The sequence below is a fragment of the Galeopterus variegatus genome, unplaced genomic scaffold (genome assembly GCF_000696425.1).
Source record: "Galeopterus variegatus unplaced genomic scaffold, G_variegatus-3.0.2 Scaffold1731, whole genome shotgun sequence".
Classification (NCBI taxonomy): domain Eukaryota; kingdom Metazoa; phylum Chordata; class Mammalia; order Dermoptera; family Cynocephalidae; genus Galeopterus; species Galeopterus variegatus.
In genome coordinates, this window is record NW_007727842.1 from 159,765 (window position 1) to 187,492 (window position 27,728).

Consider the following 27,728-nt stretch of genomic DNA (forward strand, 5'->3'; position numbering starts at 1 on the left):
TTAGCAGCTAGCACATTTTAATAAACTTGGCCATTAAGTGAAAACGCTGTTTTTAATTTATCTGTGTAGTCATTTGTACATTTTTTTAGAGACGAGTCCTCAGTTTGTCCATACCCTTTGACCATCATCTTTCTTGGATGATTTCATTGCTGTTACTAAGATCTCTGATATAAGATGAAATGTTAAAACCAGTACTCATATGATTTTGTTACTCTTAACAACTTACATGTTCTAATAAACGGTTTGATAGGGCTAAAATAGACATTTTAATACTCCATGAATGTTGTTTCAGCCTCCCTTTTACCTAAGAATCTTGTGAGCCATGAAAATAACAGTTCTAGAAAACTTTGAGGCTGAGGCTAAGATCTATGTAATTCAACCATATCAGGATTAGACTTATATTTTTCATATTGTGGTGTGTTTGATGTGAGAATTGGAAGAAGTGGACTTTTTCCAGAGACCACTGTGAAGCAATTCCTGTACCTTATGAGGAGAAGCCCCACTAAATCAAAGTGCAAAGGGCCCTCATATTCCCAGAAGTGAATAGGTATTTTCTCTATATAAAGCTCCTTGGAGCACACCTGGGTATTGTTTCTATGAAATACAAAAAAGGGGATCTGGAATTCTAAACTGCACATACATAGCTCAACACTGGATTATTTTGAACTGTGCCACTATTTTACCTCAAATGAAGTATTTCAAAGAGCCATTTAGCAGTTTAAGCATAACTTGGTGTTTTCTACTGAAGTCCCATCAACTCAAGGAAAAACTGAACAAAAATTGAGAGTATCTAGGTTTAGAGTAGTGGTTTTCCAAGTGTGGTTCCCAGATCAAGTGTGGAACTTGTCAGAAATGCAAAATTATTTTAGTTGACAAATAATAATTATATATATTTACGGGGTACAATGTAATGTTTTGATACATTGTGGAATGGTCAGATCAGGCTAATTAACATATCCACTATCGCTCATACCTATTTCTTTGTGGTGAGAACATTTAAAATTCATTCTTTTAGCAGTTTTGAAATACACAATACATTATTGTTAGCTATAGTCCCCATGCTGTGCAGTAGATCACCAGAACTATTCCTCCAGTCTAAGTGAAACTTTGTGCCCTTTGACCAACACCCCGCCTCTCCCCACCTCTGGTAACCACTGTTCTACTCACTACTTCTGTAGGTTTGGCATTCCACGTGTAAGTAAGACCTTGTGATACAATAATCCCCACTTACCTATGGGGGATACATTCTAAGACCTCCAGTAGGTGCCTGAAACCACAGATAGTACCGAACCCTATATGTCCTATGTTTTTTCCTATACATACATGCCTATGATAAAGATTAATCTATAAATTAGGCACAGTAAGAAATTTACAACAATAATAAAATAGAATAGTTAACAATATACTGTAAAACTTATGTGAATGTAGTCTCTCTCTCAAAATACCATAATGTACTGTACTTACCTTCTTGTAATATGAGATAATAAAATGCCTACATGATGAGATGAAGCGAGGTGAATGACATAGGCATTGTGGCATATTGTCTGGCTACTGTTGACAAAATACCATAATGTACTGTACTTACCTTCTTGTAATATGAGATAATAAAATGCCTACGTGATGAGATGAAGCGAGGTGAATGACATAGGCATTGTGGCATATTGTCTGGCTACTGTTGACCTTCTTTATTCCTGAATCTGTGTAACCATCCCTTACTTAGAATGAATGGCTTGGTGTCAGTCATTTCCTTGCTGGAGTTTTTGTATAGGCTCAATGCTTCCTGGCACAGCACATTTTCGTCAGTTGGAACGTTTCTGTTCATGTCTTCTCTCCACAAATTTAATGGCTTTTCCACCTTAACTAAGCACTTATTCACTGAGGCTGTAACTTTTGCAGCTTGAGGTGCGACAGCAAAACTAGCACAAATTTCTTTTTCCTTCTTTACGATTTCATGGATAGAATATTTGTTCTTACCAAAGATCTTAGCAACCTCAGCAAACGATTTTTTTTCTGTCCTTATTAAGTCATGAACTTTCACCTTTTCACCTAAGGGTGTTTCCTTTATGCCTTCTCTTTGGTATATTTAAGTTGCCAACATTACTGCTCTTGCACTTTGGGGCCATTATGAAGTAAAAAGTGACTTGAACACAAGCACTGTGATACCGCGACAGTAGATATGATAACCCAGACGGCTAGTAAGTGACTAAAGGGTGACACGCTGTACAGTCATATCTCAGGCAGAATGGAGTGGGATGGTATGAGATTTCATCTGCTACTCAGAATGGTATGCAATTTAAAACCTATGAATTGTTTATTTCTGGAGTATTCTGTTTAATATTTTCAGACCATGGTTGACTGCAGGTAAAAAACAAGGGAATGGGAAATGGGGGACTTCAGTATTTGTCTTTCTGTGCCTGGCTTGTTTAATGTGGCATAATGTCCTCTAGATTCATCCATGTTGTCGACAATGACAGAATTTTCTTATTTTTTTAAGGCTGAATGGTATTCCATTTGAAAAAAATAATGCTCAATATCACTAATCAGCAAGGAAATGCAAATTAAAACCACAATGAGGTATCACCTCATGCCTGTTAGAATGGTAGTTATCAAAAAGATGGAAGATAAGTGTTGGTGAGGATGTGGAGAAAAGAGAACCTTTATAACACTGTTGGTGGGAATGTACATAGTATAGCCAATTTGGAAAACAATACAGAAGTTCCCCCTAAAACTAAAAATAGAGCTACCGTATGATCCTACAATCCCACTACTGGGTATATGTCCAAAGTACTTGAAATCAGTATGTTGAAGAGATATCTGCACTCCCACATTCACTGCATCATTGTTCACAATAGCCAAGATATGGAATCACCCTAAGTGCCCATCAATGGATGAATGGATAGAAATGCAAATTTTTAAACCTTTCCACAGACCTACTGAAACAAACTCTCAGGATGGGGCCAGCAATCTGTGTTTTAACAAGCTCTTCAGGTGATCCTGATGTATGCTAAAGTTTGAGAACCACTGGTTTAAAGTTTCCAGGCAAGTCATCAAGTCCAGTTGTCTAGGAGAAGTTCTCAATTTATTGGAAAGAGATACTAATAAATTTTTTAAATCATTCAGCATTTTGAATTTTGCATGTTCTGATACAGGTATTTTAATTGACTTGCTTTTTCCAGAATTTTCCTTCTGTGATATTCATTAATGAATTAGCACTCTGATAAGATGTGATAAGGTGTCTTTAATTCGGTGGAGAAGTTGGGGAGAAAGCCATGCTTTGTCATTTAACTCAGTGCAAGTTTTGTAATTGTTCTTTTGGATATCTTTTGATATCTCTTTGACCAAAAATAATTTTATTGATTCAAGTAATAGTAGTTTATTCTATGCCATTTTTTGTTTTAAATAAGATCATAAAAATAGTGGGACAAAAATGAAACTTAGAGAAACACTTTGCAGCAACTTGTATTTATTATAGTTAACAATGGCAAAGAGTTTGTGAGGCGAAGAAATTTCATTTTGTTGAAAGGTACTACTTTGCCCATTACTGAAAAAAATACATCTTTGGGAAAGTAGAAAATGTTAGGGATTTCTTTTTCTGCAAATGTGTGGACACTTACAGGAAAGAGAAAGATTGTAGAGCCTCTGAAGACTATGACCCTGCTAATGATGTAACACGTGGACTGTTTACTTGGACTTTTACTACCCTTCAGGATCAAGGCTACTTATTAGTGGTTGAATTAAATGTAGGTTTTCTTTTTCATTACCAAAGTAAATGCTAACAGTGGTTAAGTAAGTCATCTAACTGTGGTATTGAGAAGACCATTCGGTTGCTATCTGCTGCTATTAAAATGTCTTACTAGAGACTTCCTGCCATTTGGCCTTTTTTTTTTGTTTTTCCACATGGTTCTTGAAAATTATCTTCTGCACTTTGAACTTAACTTGAAAGGCCTTATTAAACCTGAGCTTGAAATTCTGAGATCTCAATTTTGATCTTTACAGTAACACCCTGGAGTTAGCTTCCAGGTGCTCTCATTTTCAGCATAATGGCTGCCAGCTGTTTTAGATTAAAATACACCTAAAATCCTCTTCACCTGTTGATTGAATGAGAGTTTTGACTCTGGCTGCCTCAGTCACCATGTAATTCATGGCTTGGTAAATTTTGCCTTGGAGAAAAAGTCTTAATTATTGAAATAGAGAACAGATTGTTTGTTGCCAGGGGTTAAGGAGGGGATGGGGACAGGAGGGGAGCGGGGCTGGCCATAAAAGGACAAACTGAGGGATCCTTGGAGCGATGGCAGTTTTTATATCTTGACATCATCAACATCAGTATTCTGACTGTGATGTAAAGGTAAGTAGGATTTCTCTGTTCTTACAGAGAACTGCTTGTGAATCTACAATTATCTCAATTTTAAAAATGGTATTCCATGAATAAGCAGCCGTTAAGCTACGCAACTATGCCAGTTGTTGGGTTAGGGCCATAGCTATGCTAATTGTATGGCTGAGGCAATTGTCGGACTAGCCAGTTGTATTGTTAAAGCAATTCATAGCTAAAGCCAGCATGTTTCATTATTTTAGTTATATTAAGTTTCCATTTGTATTGTTGTCAAGGCTAGGGCTCACACCCTTCAAACCTATTGTACAGACTGGAGCACAAACCCCTCACGTGCAGGTCAACACTAGGTTATTGGGAAAGATCCAGTGGCAGCCTCTCGGGGCATTCTGGGGGCACTAGCATCAACAGCCTTCAGTGGGGGCGGGGGGCCCTGTGGATCAGAGCCACTTGTCCTTTATACTTAAGTCCATAACCCAGGACACCTGGGTTCACATGTGCGTCTACATCAGACAACCAGGGAACACCTGGGCACGTGCATATTTATATCAAATGCTCGGCAAGATTCTGAATATCTGAGGGGCCCTGACTATTTTCCTATATTTTCCCAACAGCAGCTAATTGAGCTCACGACTCAGTCCCACTAGTGCTTTTCCTTAAGACAGCCATTGTACTCTGGCATGCAGCAAAGTTGCTCTTTTTGGCTTCTCGTTTGCGTATATCTCAATTTTCTCACACAAAATACTAAGATGAGTAAAATTAATATTTTTAAAAGAAAGATGAGTCTTTAAAAAATGTTAGCTTCACCATATTGTACTTATATGAACTAGTGATAACAAAAGCTTTTTTTTTTTTTTTTTTTTGTGGTAAGGGGATCGCAACCCTTGGCATGGTGTTATCCGCACCACGCTCAGCCAGTGAGCGCACTGGCCATCCCCAATATAGGATCTGAACCCGTGGCCTCGGCGCTACCAGTCCCGCACTCTCCCGAGTGAGCCATGGGGCCGGCCCATAACAAAAACTTCTAATTGGAGTTGTTTTTTAAAAATCTTACAGTAGGGGGAAATGTATTGACTGTTCCTTCAAGTTTATCTGAGTGGTGATATTTGGGGGTCTAATAATTGAGTCTGTAAACCAGATAAAGATAGAATCATTATAAGTGTTTTGAAGACAGGATTAATTAGCGACAGTATTAACTGAAAATTCAGATAAGGCAATATGCCCTGTGTTTATGTACATCTAAATTTCTTTTCATTCAGACACTTATAGAACACATACAAATCCTTAGGAACCGCATCTGCCCAGAAACACTGGCATGTAATCACCTGTGTGTGCTAAACTGAACAATTGAGGTGTAGATAGAGGGTGCAGCTAAGTCATAAACCTGAGAGTAGTCACAAAAAACCTCACTTACCTACTGCTAACACATCTGGACATTCCAGATGTTCAACCCTATGTGGTAGTGCAGATATACATTTATATTTCGTTGTACAAGGAATTTAAATCCATTTATAGGTAGCAATACAATAAAATAGAAAAATATTACTAATAAAGTAGATCAGGATAAAACAAATTAAAATTGAGACTAAGGAAAATTAGCACATATGTGTTCCATAGGGGTTACTATAATACAAATATACTACTATATATAGTTATAATTTGTAATTCTAGACTGGATGTTTTTCTAATCCTTTTCTATGGGGGGGAGATGTGTATAACTTTAAGATGAAGCTTTAAAAGTTATGAGGTACAAACCAAAGCATTTATGCCTGAAGTGTGGATGGTGGGGAAGAACCATTGAGGCAGTTTGCAGAGGCCTCCTGCAGGAAGGATGCCTTGGGGTGAGGAGAATGCCCATGGCCTTTGCAGTTGTTCTTCCACAGTTCACTCAGGGCTCAGAGATTCTTCAGTCCACACGGCAATTTTTTTTGAAAAAGCACTAGTCACTATTTGTATTCATGCTTGACACAGCTTGAGTAGACATGGAGTTTAGACATTGAACTTTCTCCAAGATTTTATCACTGTCATCTATAATATTATTAGAAACATATGCAATAATATAGAAATGAGTAGGATTTTATACCCAGGTCTTTTAGTGGATTTCATAGTTTTAAGTTCAGAGCAAAATGTGAAGTTTGTTATTTTTATTTTTTTCTGAGCAAGTGTTCAAGTGCATTATTTGGGACATTTGTTTTGGGTTATTTATTAACTTATGAACAGATAGTTTCAGCTGTTACTATGTTACTTTTACATAAATTGTAAAAGTACATAAATTACGTCAATTGAAGCAGACATCTAAACAACTACAATGTGATTTGATTCTGTGTGGAATTTTTCTATTACCAAATCTACTCCTATCTGGAAATTTAAGACAGTAATGGTCTATAGATCATACAAAGTATCTTGTTTATATTTTTGCTTTCCTGATCTTTGTCCTCTACTTCATTATTTTTCTTGTTATCCTATTTTTGCAATATTAGGTGTCAAGAGAAGATATTTTCTTATCTTCTGGATTCATTTAAAGTGCAGCTCTCTTCTACCCACTGCTGCTAGTTCATAGGGCAGAAAAAACAGCAGCTAGTAGCAGCTGTTTAAAAGCAAAACCCCCCCAAAAATGACTTAAGAAAACTGGAATACATTTGTCATAATAAATCAAAGTTGTGCGTACACTAATTGCAGTCATGTGAAAATATTTTAAATTAAAATACCTGGCTAATAATCCAAGATCAGCTTTAGTTGATAATAATTGAGACCTTGTGAGGTGTGCTTTTTGGCTTATTATTCCCACGTGTAGGTCATCCTCAATGATCTCTTGTAGGTTTGTGTGGTGGGGGTGGGGGGGCAGTTACAGATGATTTGACCCTTGTTAGAAGTGCCCTATGACTTTTCTGGACACTCGCAAAAGGAAGAGAAAGAGAAGAGACAATTGGCTTATGTAAGTAATCATCTCAGACTGATTTTCTTGGTTTTACTTTCAGCCTCCTTGGTAGTAGATATCAAAAAGTTTCAGAGAAAAGACTGGAGATTTTTTTTCTCCAAATGTATATCCCATCGCCTTGCCATTTTCCACTTCAAAATGCAGATGTTCTCTTGAAAGACTACATACAAATCATGATTTAGCCAAATCATCAAACCTCTGTCCTGATAATTGGAAAAATGAGATTTGTTTGGGGGAGAAAATAGGCAAAAAGGGGATATTTATTTTAAGGAGCAGATCTGGGGTGTTTGGAGTAACTGTAGAATGGATATCACGAGCATTGTGTTAAATATCTAAGAGGCCTTTAAGAAGAGTAGAACTGGGGCCGGCCCGGTGGCGCACTGGATAGTACGCCGCTTGGGAAGCGCGGCGGCGCTCCCGTCCGAGGGTTCGGATCCCACATACAGACCGGCTTCCACTCACTGGCTGAGCGAGGCGCGGGAGCAACACCGAGGCTTGCGATCCCGTTGCCGGTCCCCGGCCCGGTACGGGGGCAACACTGAGGGTTGTGATCCGTTGCCGGACACGGAAAAAAGACAAAAAAAAAGAATAGTAGAACTGAAAAACCCAAATTTTGTCAGTTTGCAGACTTGGCTGGGGATTGGTGTAGTTGCTAGATAGTGGTGTTAGGACTAGTTTGAAAGGCTGCAGACTTCTGTTTCCCCTGGGTTTTGTCTGATCTGGGCTTCTATTATCTCAGCAGCTCTTCCCCATCTATGGGAGGTGGGGAGATAAATACTTAACTTGCTGTTTACCCATTCCACTTTCCTAATTGTCATTGCCCTCAACAGGATTTCTCTGTCCTGTGACCTTTAGCATTGAAGCCTGACCGTAATACTCTGTTGCAGGTCTGCTCTTCATAAAGCTGCTACAAGCCACATGAGTTGTGTTAACCAGAAGTAAGTTATCTTCTTTGATGAAAGATCTACAGTCTGCAAATACTATGATTTAAATAAAAAGATTTAGGTCAACAAAGGACTGTTTAGCGATTTTTCCCCCTTGTTGTTTAAATCCAAATTTTTATGCTCTGGAATCTTAGCAGACCTTACAGGTGGAAGGTCGGGTTTATATTCTACTGTACCACTGACCAAGAGATACTACTGTTCTTAGTTCTTCACTCATTCACCTGGAAGAAGCCATTTCTTGTCTAAGTTATGGTCTGGCTTATGTAGTCACACATCACCTTTACTTGACTACCTGCTTGCCTGTCTGGAATCTTCAGTCAAAATAAGGCAGAAAAAGAGTATGATTTTATAAGGGGTATTTGGGCAGCTTTTTGTAAGCTAAAAGTGAACACACATACTTGCATGATAAAAGTGAGACTGCCTTGTATGATTTTTCCTTTGTGTTTCTCTGTAATTTCCTATCAATTATGTGTAGCTGGCTAGCTTTGTAACAGATTCAGAAGGGTTTTTTCTGATGGTATCTCTTTTAACATTGGAAAGGTTTACATAGGGTATGGTAAAATACGGGACAGATGTTTAAGTAAGATGGTTAAGTTAGAAAACAGTTGTGGATATATCCTTTTGAAACATATAACCTACAGTTTCTAAACGGGAAAAAGCCCAGCTGATTTCAAAATGAGTTATTTAAAAGAAAATTAATGGAAGCACATCATGTCACAGGGACGCAGGGACCAGCTTGAAGGAGTTGCCCCTGGCCAAATCTGAGACAGTTTGATCAACAAAATAATTAAGGACAGAAATGAATTAAACCATTGGGGGAAAAACAGGAATCTAGGAACCCATGTTTATTGTAAGTAGATTGGGGAGAAAGGAGAGGCGCTTGCTCATAGCAGAATGCCAACTGCCAACTGGTAAGTGTCTAGTGGAGTTTTTAAAGAAAATTCAGGACAAATAAGGCCATTTAAAGGAGATACTATTTTCCTTTAGTAGTATGGTTAAAATATGGTGGGGGAGCTCCTGGGGTTGGAAGGCACTAAATTTTGGCACTCGGTAACTTTGACCTTGGGTCAGTCACTTGAACTTGTGTTTGCTAACCCGTGAAATAGGGGAGTGTCTATATCTACTTCCCAGGGTTGTGGTGAGGATTAAATAATGCATGTGAAAAGGCTTTTATGGGCCGGCCTGTGGCTCACTCGGTAGAGTGCGGTGCTGATAACACCAAGGCCACGGGTTCGGATCCCATGTAGGGGGGGGGGGTTCGCTCACTGGGGGGGGGTGGTGCTGACAACGGGGGGGGAAGGGTTGAGATCCCCTTACCGGTCATCTTTTTTTTAAAAAAAAAAAAAGAAAAGAAAAAAAGAAAAGGCTTTTATGCACTAATGTGTTCTTGCAACATAATACGGCTGAAACAGTGATACAAGGAACATAACTTGTGTGTACATCTTAGAATAAAAAGGAAATTTGTAATGTAAGCAAGATTTCACTAAACAGAACTAACAGTAATTGTTATAATAAAAATAGCAACAAAAGTTAAAGAGCTACTTTTTATGCTTACTGTGTGCTAGACACTGTGCTTATGACTTCACCTGTATTCTCATTTAATCCTGACCACTACGGTAGATTCCAACAGGGCCACTGAGATACATAAAGTTTAAGTTTCACATGACTTGTAAATGGAGAGTAAGGATACAAATTAAAGTCTAACTCTAAAATTCACATTGCTAACGACTGCCACTATACTGCTTCCTCAAAGTGGTTTCCCACTCTTTTAATCAGTTTTCTCTAACAAAGGAGTGGAGGTGGGACGGCGGGGGAGGGACATTCAAAATTTTTAGTAGTAGAGCATGTGATCTGAAATGTGTATGTATATCAGCTGAATGAATTTTGGATTGATAATGGTAAATTGGGAGAGTCCACACCTGTGCTTCAGGTGTTTCTGGAGGCATTGTTTTTATTTCCTGTTGGTCAGTAATCTTCATTAGATAACAAATGTCTCAGTTTCATGGAATATATTTAACCGAATCAAATTTGAACTAAGAATGAGCTGAATATAATTCTGCTGCAATTACAAATTGAGTAAAGCAGCCTTGGTGTGACACCTGGGGATAGTACTTACATATCAATAGAGTCTGATGGATGATTGGGCACACCAGAGTCAACTGCTTTATGTGTAATGATGACTATCCCTCACTGAGTGCTTACCATAGCTCACAACTTTGTTAAAACTAACCTCTGCAGCACTGTGAGAAACACCATAGCACAGTGGTTAAGAGCTTTTAGATTCTGGAACTAGGCTGCTTATGTTTGAATCCTGTCTCCACTGGTTACTGGTTATATATTCTTAGGCAAATTAATCTCTTTATACCTTAGTTTCCACTTTTATAAAGTGAAGGTAATGATAATGCCTCGGATCAGAGTTAGGATTAAATGAGTTAACATTTGGTACAGTACTTGGCATGTATATAAATAAATTAATAAAAGCACTATATAAATAAAAATCAGAGGTACTATTATTCCCATTTTACTAATAAGAGAGGTTTTAAGAGTAAATTGCCCCTGTTAATTGGCTAGTAAATAATTAAGAAAAGTTTTCACTTTTGGAAGTATAAATTTAAAACCCACCTCTGACTGTTAGATTTCGTGTGCTTTACAAAGCATTTTTCTTTTCTCCTGAGATTTTTAGCTTACACTCTGAAATTTTTTTTCTACCTCAAACAACTTTTGAAGTCTCTAATAGCATAGCATCTTCCTTCTTTGGAAGTTAAGCAAATAAATATTTGGCAAAAGAAAGGAAACTGGGGTAAGGATGGGAAGAGCAGAGAGAGAGGGAGCTGGCGTTTGAGAGCCTGCTGTTTGCCGCCACTCTTGATCCTCGCGGTGCTGTTGGCAGCTCGTTTTCATATCCCCACATGGAAACTGAGGTGAGAACTTAGGCTGCCTAAATTCATACAGCCAGGACCCTGGGCTGTCTTGATTCAAAGCCCGTACTTTTTCTGTGACACCATGCTGCTTGTTCAAAAAACTGGACACTGAATTTTCCTGTCAGCTTAGTGTAAGGTCATGCCGACTTTTTCCATATCATTCTAATTTAAATCTATATATGACCTAAGAATCGGGACCAATACTATACAGAGTTCTAGAGGTGAATGGGATGATGTTAAATACAAAGTTGATTTAAGACGAAAAAATTGAAGTTCAAGTTCCATAGTTAGAGACATAGATAAGGCAAGAAACCTAGTGCTGTGTTGCCAGTTCATGCAGTAGTAACCCCTCATCTTCCCTCCCCTAGGCTGTATTCACCAGCCCATGTATAGTCTGGTGAGGTGAAGCCAAATTAGTGATGAAATGTTGCAGATGCTACTATGAAAGGCTAGAGTGGGCACAAAGGAAAGAGGAATTCACTTATACTGGGTAGTGGGCAGAAAGACCGGAAAAGGTTCCATAAAAGAGATGACATAACTGAGACTTGGAAATATGCCTAAGTGAGCAAAGGTGCAGAAGTGTAAAACTAGCAGATGGAAACTACAAAAAGCTAGGGATAGCTGGGCGAAGAATATGGTGAGAGGACAGTTCCCCCAAATGATAGGTTGGGGCAGGAATTTAGAGTAGGACATGGAGTCTTAGCAGATGTATTGTGGGTGCATAGTCTCACAGATGAGATATATTTCAAGGAAGTCATCTGTAATATATAAAAAGAAAATCACTGGCCAGCATTATCTGGAAGATTGGTGTAGTGCTACATGATTATGCCAGTTGACGAGCTAGGGCTAATGTTGGAATCCTGTTGAGGACTCCAATTTTGCTCTTTTACCTGCCTGTAATCCTGTCGACTGGGCCAATTGTCGAGCTAGGGCTGGGTCTGGAGCTCACAGACCCTTCAAGCCCGTTTACAGACTAGGTCACAAACCCTTCACACGCCAGGCTAGGTCCCCAGACCCCTCAGATGCCAGGCTGGGTCACCAGACCCCTCACAGGCAGGTCTATGAGCTAGGTAACCGGCAAACAGGTCCTTGGAAGCCATAGGTTGGAAAGCATGGCTGCGCAGAGTGGCGTCTGCCTGGGGCAGTCTGCCAGCCAAAAACCAGGGTGCCTGGCATGTGCACTAACTCCACACACACACACACACACACACACACACACACACACACAACACACACAACACACAACACACTTATGGAAACACCCCTACTGGCCCTGAGGCGAGGGGAACCTGATTATTCTGTTTTCCCAGCAGTTGGGTTCTCAGAAGTTAGATTTTTAAGTAAATTTATTTTTAACTAAATGTAATGCTTTTTTTTTTTTTTTTAAGCTTGAGGATACTGTTATTCAATACAATTTATTTCTCTACTTACATTCAAATTGTGTTCACATATTTGTCTTCTATTAGTATATTTATACTTGTAATCAGTATATTCCTAGAAAGTAAATACTACTGTGTTGCTACCTTTAGGCAAAACTATTTTATCTTTTAAAAAGATGTTCCCCAAAGAAACTAAGAGGGAGGGAAAGAGAATTTAAAAAATAACTTCTACAATTTCTTTCCAGTTTTATAGTACTCAGTAGGGTCATCTGGCAGTTATGAGCAGAACTTAATTCAAATCCTGGCCCTCAATTTAGCAGTTGTATGACCTTGGATGTGTTACTGAGCCTGCTTCCTCATCTGTAAATGGAGATGGCTGTTTGTGAGGATTCAGTGATAGAAACTCCGTGTGGGCAGGGACAGAAATCTGTCCTATTCTAATCTGCAGTGCCCTGCATGATGGAGGTGTATACAGTACACAGTGAGCTTTATCTAATATTTCAAACCCACCCTACCATCACCTCACCACCAATCAGCAAACAAAAAGGTAAAGTGCCAACACTCAGAGATTTGGCTCTTGTCACTGAAATTTAACCTTGATTAGGGTTCTGAGAATCATTTCTTTAAAGTTTCCATGACACAGCTTGAGGTAAGGACTTTTATTTCATAAATGCATTTACTATTAAATTTTAAGTAGTCTTACCTTCTCCACCACTTTCTACTTGAAATGTTTCCATTTAGAAGGTCATAGAGCACACACAATATCTAAGGACATCTGTCTAGTATAGATATTATATGGAGCACAGCTGCTTTGGCTGCTTGCCCTCCCCTTTTCAATGAGAATAACTGCAGCTGGACTGACTCCTGGGCTGTTCTTCGATGAGCCCTCAGTCGCCTTTCTGTTCTTAGGTGACTTCACTGAAATGTCCTGAGACTCAACTGAGATGCCATGTGGGACTGAGCTTTGGACACTACAAAGCTCCAGACGTACCTAAAGTAGCATTCTCATTGGTGAGACAACTTGCAGAATTTAGAGTGGAAAGGCCCCTTGGGGAACATGTCCCTTGCTCTTTTGTGTGAGAAAATTGAGACCCTGGGAAGTTAAGTGATTGGCTCAAAGTCACAAAGACAGTTATCATAGTCAGAACTAGAACTCAGATGTCTTATCTAAATGTCTTCTCCAACCCTTGGGAACTAGAAAGCACTTATATACCCCCAGGTTGCAAGTAGCTTGTTTGCTATTGTGTCTGTGTGGACAAACATAGGCCAAGGGTCTGGCAACCTCTTATCAGAACTCTTTTGTGGGTTTAAAGAAAAAAGTTGCTTTTTCACAAATATTTTGTGGGTCACAACCCAGTGGGGATTTGTCAGACTTAGTCTCATTAGTAGACTACCACTGACAATTTAGTGATAGAATTTTAAGCAGTACTTGAAAATCTTGAAAAAGTGCTCAAATCTAGAGTGTACAGGAATGCTTTCTGGAGCTTAGCTCCTCTTTCCAATTTTAGCTGTTCTTTTTTATTCCTTTTCCTTGTGCCTTGGCAGCACAGAAGAGCCGAGTCTGATGGCAGAATCATGAATATCTCCTTAAACTTGCTTCCTGAAACTAAAATATCTCCTAAAACTTTAACTTGGTTTCCCTGTTGACTAGAAAAGGGATTTTATTTTTTAACTGATAGTTTGAAAAGCAGAGGTGCATCCCTGAGAAAAGGCAGGAATCTGAAGATTTTTTCCTCCTTGAGAGGTCAGGAAAAGAAGAGAAGATAGTTTCTTCCCTTAAAAGACATAAAGCAATTAAAGATTTCCAAGAGGGTGGAGGAAGGAGTGGTGAAATCACTTTTTTCAGAATATACCTGAAGGGTGGAGTGCGGAAACCAGGTCAGAGTTTTACCATGTTAGAGAGCCTAGAATATAGGAATGACACACAGTCTGATTTTTAAATGACTCAAATCAAAAGGAAATGTGTGTGTACAAAGAAAGGTGTTTTAACAATGAGCTCCTGTTTCAGAGGATATTCGTATAATTCAAGTTAACCAGCCCTTAAAGGGAAGCCCCCAAACTTGGGTCATTCTTTGAAGTTGCCAAGTGGGAACTTAGTGCACCAAGGAAAATGGTTCCCCAAGACAGTCCATCCTCCATATTTCTGTTTTCCATAAAATAGAAATAGTCTGCAACACAGGCTAGAAACAGTAAGAGGAAGACATTCTTTAACCTCTCTCTTCCTGTTTCTGACCTGTGTCAGGCCTAGAGTTTGCAAATCCTAATTCTTAGGTTGGTTAATCTCTCACCTGAGAAATGAGAATTGCACATAGAAAGTGTGCTTAAACATGGATAATTAGTCTGGATGTTTCTTCTTTTCTTTTCCCCCAATAGAAAACAGATATCTTAATTATTCCTTATCTGAAATATTGCTGAAATAAAAGGAACAAGCATGAGGGGTGGGGAGGTGGGGCGACATCTGGTAGAGAGCAACAGCCTTGTCCTTTAGGATTTCACACAGGGAAGAGGTGCCTGGGCTTTGTTATTTTAGAGTAATGCGTGTGTGTAGGCTTAGCCTATCTAGCTTCCACGGGTCTTTTCTCTTCCACATTAATACTTCTTTCTGGAGCTGGCAGCTGTTCCAGACCTCTTTCCTTTCCTGAATTTAATTAGTCATTGCCTATAGTTAGGATGACCATATAATTTATTGTCCAAGCCAGGACACTTTTGACATTGACAAGGGTTGCCTATTACTAATCATATCAGATAACAGGTACAAATTGGGACTGTCCCAAGCAAGCCAGAACATACACCCTACTTATAAAGGCTTCAAACTACACAAATCAGATTTTGATAGTGATTCATTTATCATGCATTGCCAGGGAGCTAGGTACTTCTCATACCTGAACTTACTAGACTGAAGTTTTCTCTTTTTAAATGAAGTGACCTTTAATATGTCCAGAAACACTCTGGAATTTATTCTACTCACCCATGCCTTAGACTACATAGAATATAATTTAACATTGTTGGAGACTGAAGTAGTAGAACACCATGGTTGAGAGTCCCCATTGCCTTCATTTGAATCCTGGCTCTTGATGCTTTCTATGTGACCACAGGTGAGTAAGTTACCCCTCTGAGAGCTCTTATCTTTAGAGTGGTGTAATGTGCTCAGCATGGTTTGGGCTGATAGTAGATATCTGTGGTGGTAATGATGTTAATGTGGACTTTGTGAAATACGGTCATGACCTAAAAATCAGTTTGTGTCTTTTTTTACACAAATGACCTTAGTTCTGGAGTCTAGTTTTATGTCTTATCTGTCTCCTTCCTTGCTGTTACCAGTCATTTTTTACTGTAATTTTCTGAGAAATTAATAACATTGTTAGAATTGTATGTGACATCGAGTAAACAGGAAATCCACACATTCTAACTAGGGTATGATCACCCACCCCAGCCCCGTGTGCCATACTGGGTACTCATAGCCCTAAACACCTCTACCAGTAAAAATGAAAGAATAAAAATGAGTTTTAAATTCTCATTCATAAAGTTAGGAAAGGAACATCCAAGTAAACCAAAGAAAGTACAAGGAATGAGATAATAAAAGCAAAAAAAATAATGAGGTAGAGAGTAGAAAAACAGATCAACAAATCCAAATCTTGGTTTTTTTTGGGGGGGGGGCAAAACTAGATATGTAATCAATTAAAAAAAAAAGGCAGCAGAAAGCACAAATATAAAAAAGTAAGAAACAAGAGGGGATCAGCTATTTATGTAGAAGGAAAAATTAATTATTACATTGCATACCTTTATGCAAATTCATATGAAAACTTAGGTGAAGTTGATAATCTTCTAGAAAAAGTATAATTTACCAAAATTAGCCTTAGTAGAGATACAAAGTGTAAACAAATTTATTTCCTTGAAGGAATAGAGAAAGTTAACAAGGAATTAGTTCACGGGAAAGCACCAAACCCAGATGGTTTTACAGAGGGAGTCAACCAAACGTTGAGAGACTATCTAGAAAGATGAATTGTTTGACAGCATACAAACATTTATGAAGCAAGTATAACATTAACACCAAAACCTGATAAAGATAGCATACACACACAGAGAAACTTAGAACAGTATCACTTATGAATATTGATGTGGAAATCCTAAATAAATTACTGGTGATCAGATTCAAACACTCCATTAAGAAAATAGTACATCGTGACCAAGCAGGTTTTATGCCAGGAATGCAAGAATAATTTGCCATATTAATAAGCCTAAGAAGAAAAATCATAATAGTATCACCAGAAATGCTGAAAAGGCCTCTGACAAAAATTCAACACTGATTCATAATAAAAACACTTAACTATAGGAATAGACAGATACTTTTCCTCAACATAACACACACACACACATCTCTCTCTCTCTCTCTCAGATCCAAAGTCAGCATCTTAGGTAATAGGGAAATGCTAGAGGCATTCCCATCAAGGACAAGAATAAGTCAAGGAAGTTTGCCATCTCCACTACTTTTTAACATTATATTGTCACTGTTAGCTAATGCAATTAGACAAGAGAAGATAACTGGAAGAGAAAAAGTACAACTATATCCGTTTGGTGACATGATCATACGTTTGGAGAACTCTATAAAGAAAAAATGATGAAACTAATTCAGACAACAAAATAATTCAGGCAGGTTGTAAGATATAAAAGTAACCTGAAAATATCAATATCTTTCATATGTATAAATAATTACCAGTTAGAAAATATATTGGAGGAGGAAAGCCCATTTAGAATAGCAACAGAAAAGATAATTAGTAAATTTAGCAAGAAATATGTGATGTTATGGACTGAGTTGTGTGCCCCCCCAAACTCACATGTTGAAGTCCTAACCCCAAATACCACAGAATATGACTGGTTTTGGAGATAGGGCCTTTAAAGAGGTAATTAAGTTAAAATGAGGCCATTAGGTCGGCTCTGATGCAATCTTACTGGTGTTCTTATAAGAAAAGGGGATTAGGACATGCAGAAAGACACCAGGAAAAAAGGCCATGTCAGTACATGCTGAAGAGGCTTGTACATATGCAAACCAGGAAGAGAGGTCTCAAGAGAAACCAACCTGCCACCACCTTGATTTTGGACTTCTAGCCTTCATAACAGTGAGAAAATAAATTTGTTTTTTAAACCACCACTGTGTGACATTTTGTTATGGCAGCTCTAGCATATAGATAAGTACCTATAGAACATAAAAATACAAGAGTAGACTTGAACAGACCTAGTTCTTGAATAGGGCATTTCAACAGTATCAAGATATTAATCTTTACTAAGTTAATTTATGAATATAATGTGATCCTAGTAAAAGTACTAATAATCCTTTTTTTCTGAAAGTAGACAATGTGATAACATGCTTATTTTTCCATCTGACTTTAGTTAAAAAACTGAAAAGAAAGAACTGAGAGGGGCTAGTTTTATCAGATACTAAAACTTCTATAAAGCTGCTGTAATTAAAACAGAGTGGTACTGGGGTACATACTAGAATAGAATGAAGTGGAATGGAATGAAATATCAAGAATAGACGAAATTTATATGGAATGTTATGAAAAAAGTGGTATCTCCAATCACTGAGACAAAGATGGGCTTTTTCATAAATGGTGTTGGGATAACTGGCTAAACATTTGGAAAAAGATTAAATCCATTTGTCATTCTATAAATAAAATTAAATTCCAAATGGATCAGAGATCTAAATAAATTATGAAACTTTATATGCATTAGAAGAATGCATGGATGAATTCCTCCTTATAATCCGGGCATAGGAGAAGTCTTTCTATGATTCAGTCCATGTACAATAAAAGAACATATTGATAAATTTGACTACTAAAAAGTTAAAAACTTCTGCACATAAGCAAGTCAAAAGACAAATGACAGGGTGTGGTAAAATATCTGCAACATATAGGCTACTATCTCTAGTATTTTTTTTTTTAACGAAGGCCAAAAATGGGCAAAAGGCATAAGCAGACAATTCGCAAAAAAGATAATAAAACACCTTCTGAAATACATGAAAAGAAGATCAACTTTTGCCATAAGAAAAATGTAAATTAAAATTTGACCAAAATTTCTCACCCACCAGATTGTCAAAAAAACCAAAAGCTTGACACAGTCTGTTCTGGAGGCTGTGGGGAAAAGGTACTCAGACGTTGCTGGTGGCAATGCAAAATGGTACAGCCACTATGAAGAGGTACTTGACACTAACAAAATTACATATGCATTCACCCAGCATTTCCACATTTAGGAATTTACCTTGAATATACACCTGGTGACAGTCCTAGAGTATATATGCACAGTCATTGTAGTGTTATATGCAATGGGAAAATATTGTAAACTACCTAACTGCCCAGACTATAGTTATTAGCTGTGAAAACAAATGAAGATCTCCATGCACTAATTTGAAGTTATTTCTAGGATATAGGTGAAAAAGCCAAGAGCAAGAGAGTATATATAGTACTAAAAATGAAATAAGAAAGCATATATTTATCTGCCTTTTTATTTTTTCCAAGAAGAAACACAGGATAAACCAGAAAAAAAATGAAGTTGCATACCCTGTAAGGAGGTTAGAGTGAGGGGACTGATAGAAGGGAGAGGGATGGAGTGTATTGTTTTGACTTTTAGACTCATGGTAACATTCTTTACATTACAAAAGAAAAATCAAAGATTGGGGAGGGGAACTCCTAAACTAAATGTAAACAAGTGCATCCAAATGAAGAAACTTACTGAAAGGGAAAAAATTGAATAAAGTAACAGCACTGAAGGGGGGAGGGAATGAATCCATGTAAATTTTGAATGAATCTGAATGAATCCAAGTACTTTGACTATATGCCCAAAATTTTGAAGATAACAAACCCCAAACTTGTCTTAGTAGGCTTGTTTTATAAGATGGTATGAATAGAGCAATTCTGAAATTTTTTCAAGTGTACTGTAGGATTAAGCAAACTTATTGAACATATTGATGTTAGTGGCCAAGGTTCTCACTGTTGAAGGAAGGAGATACAGATATGAAATAGGGGAAGGTGAGTAAAATCCCTGTGGAGTTGGATTGGAGAGAATAATATAAACATACTGTTTCTAACACATAAACATACACATACACATAGAATCAGTGTGACTCCAGTAGACATATGGAGCACAGCTAGAGCCCAATTTTGGTTTCTAAATACCATTCCTTACTAAAAACTATGAGTTCCAGGGCTGGGGAGAGGAAGATAAGAGATAAGTCTGGGACATCTTGTTCCAGAAATCAAGAAATGCTCAAAACTGGAAGCACGATAAAAAGGCATAGGAACCAGCTTGAATGGGCTCCCAATGGCCAAATCTGAGACAAAATGAACATCAAAATAGATAAGGACAGTAATAGATTATAGCCTATTGACTAAGAACCCATATTTATGATTGATCATTGTATTTAGGCACAAAGATAAATGCAAGAGAAAGGAAACCTTCTTATATTAGAATTCTGACTAATAAGGAATAATGAAGTTAAAGAAAAAATGATTTTGCAACCATTGTAGCAAAAATTGATTGAAGCAAAAATGGTTGCTGAATACTCATATAGGGGATCAAGTTTGAGGAACAGAATATTTATATAGTCTGAAGGTATCTTCCTACTATTATTACTTACAAAAGGAAAAATAACTACACAGTGGAGAACTTGGACAACACTTTAACCAAGTGATTGAGATTGACATCACCAGTAAGGCAAACAGACATTGTGTGCTTCAGGCATGTACCCCATGAAGGGCATATATCACTTATGTAGTAGCACAACCAAAAATCTCTGCGTTTAATCATGGGGATATTTATCAAGGAAACCCAAATTGAGAGTCTATAAAATAATTGTCCTGTATTCAGAAATGTCAATAGCATGAAAGCAGGGGGGAAAAAAAGGCTGAGGAACTATTTCAGATTACGGGAGATTGAAGAAATATGAAAACAAAGTGCAATACATGTTCCTAGTGGAGATCCTGTATCAGGAAATTGCAACATAGGACATTGTTGGGACAAATGACAAAGTTGGAACATGATTTTATATTAGATAAAATCATTGTACTAACAGATTTCCCAAGTTTGGTAACTGTAAAGTGTATATGAGAGTACTTCAAGAGTTTGTGGAAAATAGAATTAAAAGATAATATGAATCTTTCCATGAACTTTTTGAAGACCTGTCGTATATAGGCTGATTTTTTTTTTATTTTTTAGGAATTAGTCTGAAATATAGGGTAGACATATGATATATGTTACTTGCTCTGAGATGATTCAGAAAAGGGAGGGAATGGGAAGGGAGGAGAGAGAATGAATAAGCAAATGTGCTAAAATGTTAAAAGTTGGTGAATCTGGGTAAAGGACATACAAGCATTTTTTTACACTATTCTTGCAATTTTTCTGTAAGTTCGAAAATATTTCAAAATAAGACAAGTTAAAGAATGTTCATAGAAGTTTTATTATAATTTCCCCAAACTGAAACCAACCCAAATATTCATCAGCAGAAGATAAAATTGTATCATCAAATAAATTGTAGTATATGCACTTAAGATGCTATACACACAATATTGGTTGAAGCTTACAGACCTAATGTTGAACCAAAGACGTCAGACACAAGACTATACACAATTTCATTTATATGGAGATCTGTGCATTTTACTATAGATATGTAATATCTCAATACATTTTCCTTTGCTTCTCAACAGGTGCCTACACTTTAGGCTTTTATACCTTGAGTTTTCAATTAGCAAAATGTGGATTGTATAACCCATTTCTTCCTTGGCCTAACAGGTGGTGGTAAGAATTACTGAGAAATGGGTAAATACATTAAGGTCCTTAGAGAAAAGATGTTTATAAAGTATGACTGCTAGGATAGGACACAACATAAATTCTGTCCCACAAAACAACATATTTTGTGGATTTTCTGTGTTCACTGTATTTACATTCTCAACTTTATTTTACTACACTTCTTTTTGTTTTAAAGTGAGTTAGTGTGTCAATTTAATAAATGTATGTATTCATATCATCTAATAAATATTAACTCAAGTGTAAAATCTTAGCAGGGCTGTATAGTGGAATTGTCAGTGGTGGTATGTATTCTTAATTGTGCTTTGGTTTTTAGTGAATGAAAAACTAAGAATGGGGGAACCTTAACATTTTTAACCTAAAAGAATGTATTCCTCAGGCAGGCAGTTTGTCAGTGGTACAGATCTCAGGCATATGTCATCAGTGAGTCTTAAAGAGATTGTATTTGTTTCCACATTTGTTCCTGAGTGTAAAATGGCTTTTCATTTGAATGGTGGTGCTCTTGAGTTGACAGTCGGGCAAGGGTTCAGGTAATTTGTTGTCATTTACAGATTCTGTTTCAGCCTTATTGTAGTGTAGTTACAGATTTTCATCACTCTCATTTGTCTTTCTTTTTTTTTCTTTTCCTTTTTCCAGTTCTTCCTCCAGTGCTAGTTCCAAGACACAGCGAATATAATCCTCAGCACAGCCTCTTAGCTCAGTTTCGTAATTTAGGACAAAATGAGCCTCACATGCCACTCAATGCCACTTTTCCGGATTCTTTCCAGCAACCCAACAGCCACCCATTTCCTCATTCTCCCAATAGCAGTTACCCAAACTCTCCTGGAAGCAGCAGCAGCACCTACCCACACTCTCCCACCAGCTCAGACCCAGGAAGCCCTTTCCAGATGCCAGGTAGGTTGAAATGTTCCCAGATGTTCTGTGGTTAGATCAGTGCTATCACAGTATTGCGGAGAAGGTGGGTCACCTGGAATGGAAGATTTTAAACTCTCGTATAAGGCACTGTGCTCTAGTACTCTTAGGGTACAACTTTTGGTGAAAAGAGACCTCATAGCCATGTAAGCAGTGTTGTATTTTGTCATTTACAGGTGCTTGAATAAGCTATATTTCTTCCTCATTTTTAAAAGGGTTTGAGATAGCTGCATCCTTCTGGGAGTGGCATAATTGTTACAGTCTTTGCTCTTGATAAAAGAAAGAGAAAAATATTGTGTTATACACATTTGATGTTATGAGAAACAAAACCTCGATTAACATGGAAAAACCCCTGTTAGAAATGCAACCTCAGAAAAGATATTTCCTGAGGGATCACACCCCCCTACTTAGTCATTTAAATGGTGATGTAATCCCAAGAAACACATAGTTTAACAACAAAGGAATTACAACAGAAGTACTGAAAACCATCTGCTTGTTCAACTTAACAAAGGAAAAAAACAGTTATCCTCTTTTTTTTAATATATAACTGCTGGTGTAGTGGTTATCAAAATAAATGATTAGGACATTATTTTTCAAGTTACAGATTAATAAGCAAGCATCTCAGAAAAATAAAATTAGTGCCAGATTTCTTGCCAATAGACCTCAAGAAGGATACTCTCAACAAAGATACATTTGACATCTCTTAATGTTTTAGGAAGGAAAAATGACTGGGCAGGTATATTGGGTCATTTGAAATGTTTTTAGGTAAATTGGAATTAAACGTCAATGCTGGGCCTTCAAAAATTGAAAAGTGGTTCACACCTTATATTGCTTCCTTTTATTTATGTATTTATGATGCCCTTTTATTTTAAGCCTGTTTATTTTGCATTGTTTTGTTTTCAATCCACAGCTGTTTGGGATGAGGTTGGAAGATAGTTTAAAAACCAAACTAATATCATTTAGTGATTTCCTGTCCACTCTACTCCCTCTCAAACCTGTTAGATTTGATGGACAGGTTAGTGGTGAGATTAGTTTCAGAAGACTTTTGAGCATGGCAACTCAGGGTGGGCCCAAGAGTGAAAAAAAATGAAGATTGCTTGAGTTTATTTTACACTTTGGTTCCTGGATGTCAGGGGTTAAAGCACAGGCCAAGTAGAGGAAAGAAAGTTGCAGGGGATGGGGGAGGTACCAGTGGGAATAGTAGAATTCCACCAGTTTCTGGTCCCTCTTGGTGGTGCTGATACCACAGGTTGCCAGTGAAACTTGCACCAGCTCGTTGGCAGAAATTGGATTCGGGCTCAGAGGATGCTCTTTGTCTTCATTTCTGACTTGAGGTAAAAACAGCTTCACAGCTGCAGGGAAGAAGTGGAACTAAAAGTAGCTGGAGAAAGGGTTTAAAAGGCATCTAGATTAGGTCTCTGTAGTTTTCTTGTGCTTTGAATCATTCATTGCTTGTTAGCAGCTGGATGGTGGAAGCTATTGGGTTGTGATTCACCTGGACGGTCAGTCTTGGGAATCTCTGAAGGAGCAGTATTAGCTATTTGTGTTTGACAATTTCCTTGAGTTGTCTTGAGTACTTAACCAGGTATTCATGATGCCCAAGGTTCTGTCATATATGCTAGATGGGCTCATGATAGCCAGGGAGGAACTTGCTTTTGGATTGAAAGGGATTGTTTGTGGGAAATCTATATCCTTTATTTTATATTAAGAAAACACAAGACTTAACATTAGTGTTCTTTGTTTCAAAAATCATAATGTTTGCCTCTTATTTGCCAGCTGGCTATGTGTTCTTCAGAAGAAATGTGTAAATCCTGAAATAGAAGATAGCTGTGATAAACTGGTTTATTTCCTATCATTCTATTACTTGGGGATTTTAAAACTAGTGACTATTTAAATAAGTAGAGAGAAGATAGTCCTGACATTGCTTAAAGTCGTGGAAAATTAACAGTTTAAATCAGTAGGCTGTAATGAAACTTATTTAGTAAATTCTTAAAAGCCTGTAGGTTTAACTTAAGCAAGAGACCCTGAGCTCCTTTTTTAAGGAAGTCTCGTGTAGCTTTCAAAGGTTTTCCATCACAGTGAAACTATGAAATGCAGAGGTTCACTCAGAATGAATTGTATGAAAGTTTAATTGCTCTTCTGATTGTATTAAGATGTCATGATCCTGACATATAGTGCTTTTCCTCCCATCGAATTTTCATTAAAAATGTATAAGATTATGGGATAGTAATAATTTTGACAAATTATATATCAAGTCCAGTGACTATAAACATTTCAGTCTTTTGATGGGGAGGTTGAAATGGCAATTTGATCTCTTAAGAATTTCAGCATAGGAGAGAATATATATTTTACGTATGGATGTTTATTAAGGGTTAAGAAATAATTTTTTTGAAACTTTGTAGCTGATACGCCACCACCTGCTTACCTGCCTCCTGAAGACCCCATGACCCAGGATGGGTCTCAGCCAATGGACACAAATATGATGGCACCTTCACTGCCCTCAGAAATCAACAGAGGAGGTAAAATGAATTGCTACCTATTCCTTTTTTAGAGCTAGATATTACTTTCTCTCACAAATTTTTATTAGTTTTTAAAAAGATACTACTTGAGAAAGATAGAGCACAATGATATGAGAAGCTTGATAGAATTCTTTGGGTAACAAATAGGTTTTTTATCTAAAGAACAAACACATTGACTTAACCAATGAAAGCCTGAGTATAATTGTGCAGCCATCTGTTTAGATCTTCAGTATTTAACAAGTTTGAATTGGTGATGAAAAGGTATTTTTAAATGGGTAAAGGAGTATTGAGAAACAGCATATCAACACTGAAGGAGAGTTTTAAGTAATTATTTCCAAAATTGGAAGTTCATATAACTGGGCTTTCCAAAAGATTTCTTTTGTAGTTAGAATAGATATTCATAAACCTATCTATTTTCTAGTCCTTATCTATGTATAACTGCAACTGGAACAAACTAAAAGCATTTGTTTTTTTTACTTGTTTGTTTCTAATTTTGTTACCAAAAGAAATTTAGAACCAAGTTTTTCATCTTCTCACCCTGAAAAACTTATAAGCAGAAATGAGAATTTCTTTCCCTGTCTAGCAAAGGATGGGTCTTTGTTTCCAGCTCTATTATCCTTGTCAATGACTGAGAGGAGGATGCCCTCATTCTTGAACCAGAGCAGGCTTAAGTGAGCAGCGAACCTGGGTAAATAAGTTTGGTAGAATCCTAAGCATCTATAAGAAGCCATGGCCACCCTGGTGAATAAAATTGTTTCCGAATAACCTCTCATGGAGGAAAGTGCTTCACTGGTGCACCCAACTCATGGAATGAATTGTCCAATTTGTATAAAGTTTGTGATGATTGAAGTTAAAATACATTTTGATTACTAGATATGTCTTATTCCATTCTTAGCACTTTTAGTTAAAATAGATTTCTCACACTTTGTCAGAGTTGCTTATTTTTTAAGTCCTTCCGATTTGATGTCTGTATGATACTGTAATGGTGGCTACATGTCATTATACATTTGTCCAAACTCACAGAATGTACAACACCATGAATGCAGTCTAATATAAGTTATAGACTTTGGGTGACAATGATGTGTCAGTGTGGCTTCATCAGTTGTAACAGATATACCACTCTTGTGGGGGATTTTGATAATGGCAGAGACTATTCATGTTTTGGGGCAGGAGATACGTTGGAAATCTCTGTACCTTCTGCACCTTTTTAATTGGTAAAAGTTTTTTTTATATCTTTTGAGAGAACATACTCTCAAACATGTAATTATGAGCCAACAAATAAAGACTCTGGCTGGGGAAAATAACCTGTCTCACACATCTTTGGAATTTGCATTTGAGGAACAGGGTAGCGGGAGAGAATGGGCATAGCACCACTATACTGTTATGAGCATGTGGACCCTGTAACTATTGTCATTAGGCCTTAAATGTCTGATTACAGGAAACAGACCTTTAAATAGCTTTTAAATTTTTTCTCATTAGAATGTTTACAGCCAATATTTTCATGAGGAAAGAACTTTTTTTAAAATTTTAAACCTTTGATGGTTTTCCTAGAGCAGAGATCAGCAAACAGCCTGCAGATCAATTCAGCCTGCTGCCTGTTTTTGTAAATAAAGCTTTATTGGAAGATAGTTGTATCATTCACTACAAATTATTATGACTGCTTTTGTGCTATATGAGCAGAGTTGAATGGTTGTGATAGAGACTGTATGGCCCACAAAATCTTTGTGGCGTTTTATAAAAAAAAAATCTGTCCACCTCAGACCCAGATAAATAGTAATTTGAGCAATCCTGATAGCTGATAAAAACCTTCTATTAATGATGTTACAGCCTTCTTTAAGATTTAGCACTTGTTAATCATTAAAATTTTGCTCACTAAAATACTTCAAAAAGTTTGTGGAAAAATAGAATTAAAAGACAATACAAATCTTTCCATGAAGTTTTTGAATGCCCCTTGTACAGCATATTGACATGGGAGAGTTGGTTAGCAAACAAGGGAAATAATGTATGTTTTCAGCTAACCTACTTAAGTTTATAAGAAACTAAGTACGTCTGGGTATTTTAATGATCATTTTCCTTATTTTCTTAACCAAATTGTAAAATAAAGTGCACCTTATTATTTGTGGAGGTAGATGTTAAGGACACAAAGGAACTCCCTTAGCAGTTATAGTCTGTGCTTCTGATGTGACTTTTTCATTTCCTTTTTCTTTTTCTTTTCTTTTTTTAATGATTTTACACCCAGGGCTTTGTAAACCTCAGATCATGATATATTGGTATGCTGGAAATATATGGTTTGTGTTCCTGGAATCTCTAAAGCAGTGGTACAAGACTTTTTACTACAGAAGGAACTTATCTTTAAAACCTTTTAGTTGCAAATGTTTTGAAGCATGTTCTGTTTGGAGATTTGTTAGTCTTAAGAGATTTGACTTAACAAGCTGCATCCTGTCAGTAAAGTTGGGTAATTTCCATTGTTGACCCATTCTGGGAATGGAGAGACAAAACACACCTGCTCTGCATGACTTAAAGCAAATATAAGGAAGTTAGCATGAAATCTGGATGAGAGAGATATGATTCATTCTGTAAGAATGGCCAGCTGGCAAGATTTCTTCCTGAGTTTGAGAACTGGTGCAAAACTGTAGCTGTGATAGTTATTGGCAATTTAATATGAAGTAAAGTAATTTCTTATCAATAATTAGAAATTGGTTTTCATTGCTTTGAAAAAACATACGCATGCTAAGGCTTTGTCAAAAGTAATTCCTTTTTTGGCTAGCACCTTTGGCATATTTCCTGTCCTCTCTTGTTCTCTTCCCGCTTGTTTTTTCACTTGTCTCTTGTGTTTCTTTAGATGGTGAGCCAGGGTCTGTGGTAGGGGTGATTTCCATTTCTGCATATTATGGAGCAATTAGCACATTATTAGTATTCAGCAAATGCTGTTGCTGTGCTTTTTAGCTGGTGTTTTGATTATCTGACAGTAATTAGAGAAAATTGTTTTCCAATT

General features: G+C 37.2%; 1 protein-coding gene across 3 annotated transcripts in view; it reads left to right on the plus strand.

Moving 5' to 3' along the window:
- SMAD1 (SMAD family member 1) overlaps nt 1-27,728 on the plus strand; it is a 77,114-nt gene that overhangs the window by 38,145 nt on the left and 11,241 nt on the right. For all 3 annotated transcript variants that reach the window (XM_008578627.1, XM_008578625.1, XM_008578626.1), the window contains exons 3-4: nt 21,939-22,196; nt 24,617-24,733. In XM_008578627.1, coding sequence (XP_008576849.1) covers nt 21,939-22,196; nt 24,617-24,733 — 375 coding nt within the window. The remainder of the gene's footprint in view (nt 1-21,938; nt 22,197-24,616; nt 24,734-27,728) is intronic.